The sequence below is a fragment of the Plasmopara halstedii genome (assembly GCF_900000015.1).
Source record: "Plasmopara halstedii genome assembly, contig: Scaffold_1343, whole genome shotgun sequence".
Classification (NCBI taxonomy): Eukaryota; Oomycota; class Peronosporomycetes; order Peronosporales; family Peronosporaceae; genus Plasmopara; species Plasmopara halstedii.
In genome coordinates this window covers 361,544-372,119 of record NW_020188258.1, presented here as the reverse complement: position 1 = coordinate 372,119, position 10,576 = coordinate 361,544, and the positions used below count along the sequence as shown (strand labels likewise).

Below are 10,576 nucleotides of genomic sequence, written 5' to 3'. Positions count from 1 at the left end.
GTAGCCATACCACTGTGTGATTACACTCGCTGTGTAATACACACCTACGTACGGTTGAACAATCTTGTGCGTCCCGCCCTTTCTTACATAGGTACATGTAACCCCGTTACAGAGTGTCCTACACCTACTCGCGATGCGACAGCTGAAAGCCATGACATGCAGAAAGAATATGCAGATGGAAGAAACAGAAGAAATGTGGAAAACTTTGAAGTCGGAGACCTGGTTTTATTAAACGCAATAACCTTCCTACACATGCAGTCCCAGCTGTCTTTAAGCCAAAGCGCCGTCCACGTCATTTTTACCTTTTAAGGTCGTCAAGCAAGATCTTGCGTATACGCGGAACCTTCCGAGAAGGATGCGCATCCACCCGGTGTTTTATGTGGACTTGCTTAAGCCGTACCGGGATCCGGTGCAAGTGAACGCGGTAGCGTTGGAGCCAAGGCAGCGCCCAAAGGTTCTCGGCCATCTGGAAGCTGAACCAGCAGCTGGTTCTGAGCTCGGAGTGCAACAATTTCCGTTTCCAACGGTGTAAGATGCTCCACCGTCATACGAATAAGGTATTCATTTGCTCGACGGCAAGGTGCTGCTCCGACAGTGATTGATATTCCTTAACATACGGCAGTTGGTGTACAAAGTGCTCCAGGCTCTCGAGGTCTTCCGCACAGCGGTAGGCGACCACGGAAAATATCCGGCGGAATGCCGATGACGACGGGTTTTGTCCTCCAACACTCGAAGAGCATCACGGGTCACCGGAGGCGATCGATCAAGTCGTCATTATACGCCGCCATCTATTCTCGATGAGGATGGTGGCGTCTACTACCACGTGGAATATCTTATGGATCGACGTCGTCGACAGAGTCTAACCCAATATCTTGTGATCTTACGATGATATCCAAACTCCTAGAAATCGTGGAAGTTTGAGGTGCCATTTCGGCAAGACTGCCCAGAAGTCGTTGACGCTTATGATCAGAAGGTTCACGATTCTTTGCGTCGTGGTGCGCCCGCGCTTTTCGGTAGTTGCCCGGGATGCCGGGGGCCAAGAGCCGAGCTCCAGCTATGGCTACTCACCCATGTGAGAAGCCACAGAGCTCGCGGAAGCGTGATAGATGATTTCATGTGTCGCAGGGCGACAATACGCAGAAAGACGACATTGCGCCTTGCGTTTGGCACTCAACGCGCACGTCCACTTCCTTGTGGGTTTGCTGTAAGGTAGACAGCGAAGATAGTTTTGGTGCCGCTGCACCCGTCGCTCAATGAGTTCCTAGTCATCTGCAGCTGTTTTGCAAAGGTCGAGCACCACAGGAACAGTCTGCATTGAGGGTACAGGATCTCCTCCCTTTTAAGCTCAAAGTTGAGCGCGGTACCGATTCATCGGGATTTCTTGTGGTACCTTAAAGCGATCTCGGATAACCTTCCCCTGTAGTGGTTGAGGGCCCGACTACGTAGACACCTAACGATTAAGTGATCGCGACTTTCGGTTCAGTAGCGGGATCCGCCGAGCGGAAGCCGTACTCCACACGAGGGTCTAGGACCAAACGTGGATACGAGCGCTTGAGAGCCGCCTTTTGGGCAGCCTCCAATTTCTGCTCCTGTGCCTAATCGAGGCGATCGGTAACAATACCACTTCGCTCGGAAGTCGAGAATTCGGAAACGGACACGTATCCGCAACGTTCAAGCTGGGCTCACAACGCGCCGTTGGCGCACCTCACCCTCCTCGTCTTCCCATGCTGGGAAAGGAGTACTCGACTCGTAGTCGACTTCCTTCAAATCCTCGACGAGGACAATCATCGCCCATGGTGGGTGCGGTATGTGGCGCTCGGCTGCCGAGGACTTGCGATGTGCTTCCCTTGAAGCTGCGGACGTACTGACCGGAGATGCACCCCGTGCAGAAAAAGAAGAAGAACTTTGCCATCGGGAGCCCTCGGAATCAGCTAGGCTGGGTGTTTTTCGTGCCATAAACGTTGGGCTCATTGAGCAGAGAATGTTCAAAGATGTCGTTGGGACATAACGGTGTCTCAGACACAAGAGCCTTGTATGAGGCGACAGTTCAATGTGAATTGTGGGTAATCACAAATTTGATGGGGGAGAATGTAACGGGGTTACACGTACCCTTGTATAAAAGTGCGGGTCGCACCATCTTGTGTGACCGTGAATAGTTGCGGATTAAACAACTTGGTGCAATCACACAATGGTGTGACTACAACATAATAAGAGGCCACTACGTGGCAAAATTGCCAGTAGTTATGCATATTCATTAGGATTTACTATATTAGTTAAGAAAATTCAACAAAACAATTATTATAGTTTCAGTTTTGGGAGGAAGAGCCTTTTTACCTTGCTTAAGGTTTTGAGTACTCTTGAAGGTAGCGCATTGCGATCCGCTACACTCGTGCTGGTTCTTGTAAAGAGCCTAAGGTCAATGACCTCAGCTTAGCTTCCTGTAAGCAAAGAGCTACGGTAGCCCCGCTGCATGAACATTATCATTTGCACAATTGCACAAAAGTGCAAGGTGTATGTATACAAATATTGCATTACTACCCCCGTTACAATAACTCATTGAATGAAAAAAAGATTTTTGAGCAACCCACGAAACTGTCCATTTCGATGTACCATCACTCTCATTTATTCGAGTGCTAATTGTAAAACCATGTCATGTTATATACGGTGATGCTTCTGAGCTATGCTGCTGCACGTATTGTCAGCGTTTTTACGGGTAACTTAACCCGGTTTCCGCTGGGGTCACACACATACGGCATCATTCCAAGAAATCTGATTATTTGGAGTTCTTCGAGCATACATTGCTACAGTGAGTATCACTCTCTTTCTTCTTTTACCTCATGACTCAATGAGTCGCCAAAAAAGACGCAGACCCTGCAGCTGACCGCACGAAACCCTTGTATTCTTTGAGAAAACTAGGCTTGGATGAAAAAATCCGACTTAATACCTGCTCATTTATTGGAGGCTACTGATCCATTTCCATGCAATCATCTCCGAGGTCCTCAACGTTTTGCATCACCCTTGCGCGACGTATGTTTCACGCCAAAGTAGAATTGGTTTTTAATACATGTTACTTTTGACACAAACGCAGTATGCTAACGACTCTTGAGCGTAGGGACCCATCATCTGTACCTTTATCAACGCAGATTTTATTTCTTGCAAAATTAAAATCTTCTAAATTAAAAGAGCGTCCTGAGTAAAAGCCTGCGTGAAGAGAAGCAGGGATCGTGTGGTTATCAAATGCATCTAATGCTATAAATCTGGATTTTCCCAAAAAAGATATCACTCCAAAGAGAAAGCGAGTTGCAATACTCTACAAACTCATTTACGTGAACAATTTACTTCCCACAGCTTTTATGCAAACACTGACTGGTGGATGAGGTCAGATCTCATGGCTTTTCGGTTGATTGGTAGCCTCTGTAATGTTAAGAGCAAGACTAAGGTTCCAATTTTCCTGTTTGACACTATTGAGCTGTTGCAGAAGATCTTCGTATCGAGACGCTTCATTCTGACGTAGTAGTTCCAATTCCTGAGATTGTTTCTTTGCTAGAGTTTCCTGCTCATTGGCCATCGCCAATGCAGCTAAAAGCTGCTTTTGACGTTCTGTGAGTCCAACAATTTCGTCTTCCTTGTGTAATAATGCCCTCTTCATTGCAATAAAAGCTTTCTCATCAGCTCTGTCTTGTTTAGTTAGATTCTTGCATCGCCGTTCTTTCGAATCGATTAATTCGCCAAGATCGCTAATACTCTTTTGCGGGTTTTCACCCAATACAATCGGATCGTTTTGACCAGAAGAAGTATGCGATGATTCAGCGGATGGAGTTTGCTTTCGCGTGAGCCCAATTGACATCGTTTCTTTTTCTCGGTTATTTGACTCACATTGTAAGCTTTCTATTTCAGCGTTGTGCCTTTCTGTTAAAATTTGTATCTCATTGTCACGTTCCTTGTGAACACGCGCCTCAGCTGCCATGATTTGCTTTGCTAGTAATTTTTCCATCTCGTGTGTACGGATCTCAAACTCAGCTTTCATTGCTATTTTATCTGTCTCCAGTTCTTTGCAAGCTTGACTCAAGGCAACGCGTTCTTTGTCCAGCTTACTCGTATACGATTGCAGCTGTTCAAGATCAACTTTTAATCGCTCCGCATCTTCTTCACTTTTCTTTGCCCGCCTCAAAGCATTCTCTTCACATGTCATCGCGGCCTTCAAACGTTCCGCTAGCTCCATGAGCTCACGTTGTAAGCTTGCAACTAGCTTGTCGTATTCTTTAGAAGCATTTGCTAGAAGTGTACGCGATTTTTCTTCCATCTTCACCTTCTGCTTGACTCCTTTTTTCTTCATTCGCTCCAGCTTACGTTCTACAAGATCACACTTCAGCGAACTGGCCTTGCACGCGACTTGTGCTGCTACTCGCTGTCTTGCGACCTTCATATCAAGTTCGTTGCGAAATTGTGCCATTTGTTGCTGCATTGCAATTGTCACTTGTTCGAGCTGTTTCTCAGCCTGGACTAGCTGCTGTGCACACCTCTGTTCTGCTTGCACTTCACGGTGACTAGCCTCCTTTGTCCACTGCAACCTAGCCGACTCCAAATCTAACGCTAAATGCTTCACTTGCGCAGTGAGGTCACCATTTTGCTGCTGAAGTGATAAATTTTCAGTTTTCAGTCTCAGTATCTCCTCGTTTTCCGTGGAGTTGATGATTTTCTTATTGTTCTCCAGCTGAGTGAATAATTTGGTCTTTTCGCGTTCAAATTGACTCCTCTCTTCCTGCATAAGTGTCACAGCGTCTACACCACGCTTGCTCGCGAGCTCAAGTCGATTTTCCAAAGACGTTATTATACCATCTTTGAAAGTAATCACATCCTTTGCTTCAATCATTGCCTGTTCAAGCCTAGCAGACAACGTGTGAAGCATTCTACGCTCATTGGCAGCCGTATGCTCAGCCAGAGTTGGCTGAATAGCCCTAAGTGACTTGACTTCTTCTTGCAAGCGCAAAACCTCGAGCTTAGCATCGTCAAATTTAGCATTTACGTCTCGAAGTTGATCTTCGACAGCAGACTTTGCTTTCAGCGCCGCTTGAAGCTGCTTCTCGTGTTCGACCATCTGGCAGTTTAACGTTTGGCTTAGTCGCGAGATGCGGTCTACGCACTTATTTTTAATTGAAGCCTCGTGTGCTAGAGCACGCTCTAGTTCAGTGTGAGTGGATTTTAGTGTCTCCAACTTGGCCTGAGCTGATTGTTTATGTATCATGTCGCAAGGTGAATGCGCCAGTGATTCATCAATTGCTGCATGACTTGATGTATCGCCAGTCTGAACGGATTGCACAGAGTATGCAATACTTTGCTTTGATTGCAAATCTGTAGCAGCTTTTGCAATGTCGTAAGCAATACGCAGTCGTCTCGAGACAGCCAACTGTTTCTGGGATTCTTCGCTTTCACCCTTCACGGACACACGATGGGCTAATGATACCTCTGTTGATGCTCCAGCGAATGGCGACTCATATGAGGAATCGTTTGAGGTCGTAGATCTATGAGCAACTATAATTAATATCAAGCAGAACATCTTGAGGGAGAAAATGACGCGCAGACGTACAATGGTGGTGAGCATGTTTGCGAGAAGTACTTAGGGTGTCGATTTTCCAAAGCTAGTTGTAGTACCGTGATTTCATCATGAACGTCAGATGCGAATACTTCAGTATCTTGAGGCAGATTTGTTTGTGTTTTGAAATATTGATTTGTGTTGGCTCTATTCACAAAGAAAGGTAGATAATTTGTTGGGCTGGTATTTTTAATTTCTTTTGCCTTGCATGCGTACAAAAGCGACTGAATGGCCTGACTTTCAGCGACACAAGTCTTATCAGCTGCATTGAATAAAGTAAAATAAATGTATTTACCTGCTGCTGGAGAGTGGCGAAGTTTGTATGACAACCATTACATACGTGGAGCTGGTATTACCTATAAACGCCCCAAAGATTGCACTAAGTGGCTTATTCACTGAAAGCGACGTATCCGCAAAAATTCTATTCCTATCCTTCATCTGTGTGATTTTGCCAGTCTCTTGTGCTCTCGGCTCGATAATGGATCCACCATGAATGTCAATAACAATAAAACGCCCCCGTCTTACTTCGCCACTAGGCCACTGTGTCTCCACATGAAGCACAAACACAAAATTCTGCTTCTCTGCATCACTAACTCTTTCTAGTGCTTTCATGTACAAATGCACAGCTTCATCTGAGGAATTCACCAGTATCGAACCATTAATCATTTCTTTCTCGATGTCATCCACATCAGATATTTTCTTAAATGCTAAAAGATCCATTAAAACTCTTTTGTTGCTCATTTCGTTGCAATCAGCTCCCCAGCAGCTTAATAGCACGTTATATCGAGTCAAATCATTAGCTTTCTCATTCAAAATGCTAAAGGTCTCTTGTATTGCCAACGTTATCAGCCCTGAATTTGTTTTTCTTTCATTCAGCTTCCTCCTGTCACCATGACAAGCAAGCGACTTTCCTGCACTTTTTGCGCCTGTGACTACAAGTGTGGCGGATTTGCCGTGGACAATATTATCAATTGTATCCTTTAGACTTGTTTCGAATATACGCGAATTGTTGTCATTGATGTCGTAGACCTGCTCAAACGTGATGTTGGCCACGCCCGGCGACATATTGCTGTGCTCCAAACAGATAGTGGTTGAACTGGTACGACATATACCTACGGTATCAGAATGCGTCGCATCACAGCGCAATTTAATGAGGACATGTGCGCGCTCCATGTCAGACCCCAAAGGTCGGCGATGCGCTTGTTAGACATCGCGTGGTTTACATCATTACGTATGTTCACACGTAAGATATGTGTATCTCTTTGACATGTGAATTCTGATTGGCTAATACTACCTAACCGTATTTGCCAAATAATGAACTCTTCAAATGCTGGTGAACATGTTCAGGGATAATTTACTGGAATTTATTTTCTCTTGACTAGATTTACTTATCCACATTAATTTTGCGCAATGTCATGAAAAGACAAAATAACTGTGACCAAAGTATGGGCTTATTGGGAAAACTAACTTTCAAGTATGGGCTTATTGGGCGTGAGAATGTGTAAGACCATTATCATTTATTTCAACTACGAGAGAAAATTGCAGAACTTCCGAACAAAATCATGTAATTAAGTATCATGATTAGAACTGGTACGAATGAGGATGGTGAGACCGCGGAAAGGGAGAGGTGTGTGAGAGATCGTACAAACTTTAGTATAGCTATAAGCTAAACTAAGCTCTTTTTATATGTTACTCCCGAGATTTGATACATCAAGTAGAGTCCAACAGTGCTGGTCCAGCCGCATTTTAAATAGCTCCCCGAACAATTGGCGTATGGATGTGCTTGGGATGGGTCTATCGCGGGCTCAAATTTATTCTGCGACCACAAAATCGCCGTCTTCCTTGAACGGAAGAAGCTTTGACTTAAGAAGTCCGCATTAACAACATATGAAGGATGAGTGCGTACTCACTGTCCAGAACGAAAACGAGAGCCTCTTTTCATAAGTAGGTAGTGTTGCCGTATCTAGCTCGTTCAATTTAGAAGTCATGGAGAGTTTCTATGACCGCTCGTGTTTACGAGTACCGCAACTGCTTTACCGTTTTCTCATGATCTTGTTGATTAATATATGTAGAAACACGCTTAGGAAAAAACTCTAGTCGGGGTGAGGATCGCAAGGCTATACACCGCAAGGTGCAAGTGGAGGAGATAAGCAGTGTGTAACGGGGTCACACAAGATAGTGTGATCACACAATGGTATGAGACACACGAGATGGTTTGAGTTACACATGATAATGTAACCACATAATGGTGTGGCTACAAATTTATCGGCTGGAACAGCCGTATATGTTTCGTTAGGTTTTACAATATAGATAGGAAAACTTATAGATTAAGATATAGGCGGCTTTTGCCGCAATTGAAACCGAAAAATACAGTTTTCGATTTCAAACGGAGGAGTTAATTAGCCTTGGGTTAAGGTTGTAGTTACTCTTGGAGTAAGAGGATTGCTATCCGCTACACTCGTACTCGCACTGGTTCTAATTATAAATTGAAGGTCGCCGACCTTTGCTAAGCTTCCTCTGAGCGAAAGAGCTACGGCAGCTTCGTAGCACTTGGTAGCACTTGTAGTCAGTCAACTTGAGTCGTTACGACTTATCCTCTATAAGGGTATAGCAGTTCTCTGGTCTCTTTGGCATGCAGGACGGGCTTAATAAGCTGATATCTCTGATTAACCTTAAGGGCGTGCAACACCTCGCTTCGCATGGCGTGAAGCGATCAGCGCGCGTCTTGAGGCGTTTACAAGCTATGAAAATGCTCTACTAGAGCACCTCCAGCAAAAGATGTCGGCGTCGACAGCATCCATGATGCCACCGTCGACGATGGATGACTCCTCCCAACCCAGGCCGCTTGTGGTAAGCATGAAGATCTTTGAGGGCAAAATGGAAAGGATCTTCTGCTCTGGGGGAGGGAGGTCGAGATGGCCATGGCGTCCGCCATGCTCCAGACCAGGCATCAGCGCGTGGCGCTAGCAATTTCCAACCTCGGAAGTCGAGCGCGAGAATGGGCACTGACGAGCTGCACTTCGGTCAAGCGGCGTATCCTTCCTGGACGGAGCTGAAGTTCAAGCTTTAACGAGTGTTTTCGCCGCCTCACCAGATATATCGCGTTCTCTTGCCGCCCGGCAGGGCAAGAAGGAATTGGTGGACTTTGTCTAAGCGTTGCGCACTGTCATTTCCGGTATGGCAGCCGATCCTCTTACCGAGGTAGTCACAGTGACCGTCCTTATGGAGTGCCTCCGCACTGGCGTGGCCAGAATGGAGGTTTCCGTGTGAGCCCGTCTTCTTTTGAAATAGCGGTTAATGTTACATTGGATGCTGAATTCAACTTTAAGTCGACACGACTTGGTTGGTTGCACACCCTAGCAGCTCGTTGATCGGGCCTGAGCCAAAGGATCTCAGCTATGCTGAGAAAGAGGAGGGAGAGCTCCGAGCTGCCGAGCTACCAAGCAGCGTGTAAACACCTTATGGTGTTTTGTCTGTGAGACACCCGTCACCTTCGGGCTGGTAGCTCCATGCACAAGGCGCGTAAAGGTTCGCCGAACCGACGTTCGTTTCTCACCAGTCTTCTAGGTTGTCGCGGGAAAACGACAAAATCCGGAAGGCGTTGGGCGGCCAACTGGGGAAGAATTGCGTTCTGTCGTACCTCAAAGAGGTAGAGGGCAGCAAGGCCCAGCCCCGAAGTGCTCCGTGCTCTTGATTACGAAACACGAGCTTGCTGGTCGTGGAAGAGGGCTTTGAGAAGCCACGGGGGATTCTCATCGATTTTAAGGCGTCGGGCAATTATTCTCGACGCTCCACGATTGAAGGAAGTCAGCTGTTTGCTGAAGCGCTGAAAGCGCGGCTGAATGCCACCATCATTATTGGCTTAACGACGGGGACTTGTGTCACTGTACCGAGGTTTCCTGTGAACCTTGTGTCAAGTTTCTTGACTTTGAAAACGTGGAACACTGCTTAGTCTTGAACTTGGAGTCTAGGTATAAGTTCATCCTTGGTATGGCATGGTCTTAACACTATGCACCATTGAACAAGTGGAGGTCGAAGATCTTAGGCGCTCCTGGTGGAGCTTCGGTGAGTTATTAACCTTTGCGAGGAGCCAAAAAAGGTATTGGTGCGGGCACTGGACCGAGACGGTCAACGTGCTGGAGGTCGGAGTATCCGAGCTGTCGAACGCCAAAGGTGTTTTGTACTGGAGTCCCGAGAGTGGCTCGGGGGCTGAACGTGAAGTGACACATAATCCACTGAGTACTGTTCACCTTGGCCGAGGCATCTTGGGCAAGGCACTTCTGATGCGTGTGGAATGGAACGTTATCCACTGGACAAAGGCTGCGGAGCTAGTAGCCCTTTCGACTGCTGTTAATAACATCAGAGCTCCGTTGGAGCAAGGAGTGGGGATACTGGATGACGCTAAGTGATTGCTCCCAGTGGCCTTGCCGACACGTAAAATCTCCACGGAGAGGCAACAGCGACGCCGTATGTTATCGGCAAGACAACGGGTGTCGACCCTGACCCACGATGTGCCTACCGTAGACGATAGCGCCCAGCTATACACTTTCGTCAGCGGTATGATGGAGGAGGAAGACGGTGACGTCACCCTCGAGTTTATTTTTGCGCTGGATGCTCTTCTTGAGCTGGATGAGATGTCCCTTGAGGAGTTCGACGGTGCCTTGAAGGCAGGCGGTATAGCCGAAGTGGTCATTATACGATCGAAAGAGGAGATCGACCCGTTGTCGCTTCTGGGTAAAGCTATCACGGATGGCACCAAGAGGTCGCTAAGCGCACGAAGTGGATCTTTGATTATGAAGAACCCCCCGGATCCGTACAATCATTTGGTAAAGCAATTTTAAAACATCGTCTCTAAAGACCCGCCGTCGGTCCTACCTCCAGATCGAGGTGTGTCATGAGATCGAGCTGGTTTCGAGAATCAAATACTGCGTTACACGCCAATGGCTCGTGCCTAAGGAGCAGTGTGATGTCATTGAGGTCTTC

General features: G+C 46.6%; 1 protein-coding gene across 1 annotated transcript; it reads right to left on the bottom strand.

The window, feature by feature from the left end:
• Positions 1–3,379: 3,379 nt before the first annotated feature.
• PHALS_01091 (hypothetical protein PPTG_11882) lies at positions 3,380–6,658 on the bottom strand (the record flags this gene model as incomplete). The annotated part of the gene is made up of 4 exons (XM_024730889.1): positions 3,380–5,522; positions 5,588–5,740; positions 5,810–5,830; positions 5,889–6,658. The coding sequence occupies 4 exons, from the start codon at positions 6,656–6,658 to the stop codon at positions 3,380–3,382; spliced, it is 3,087 nt and encodes a 1,028-aa protein (XP_024581122.1).
• Positions 6,659–10,576: the final 3,918 nt, after the last annotated feature.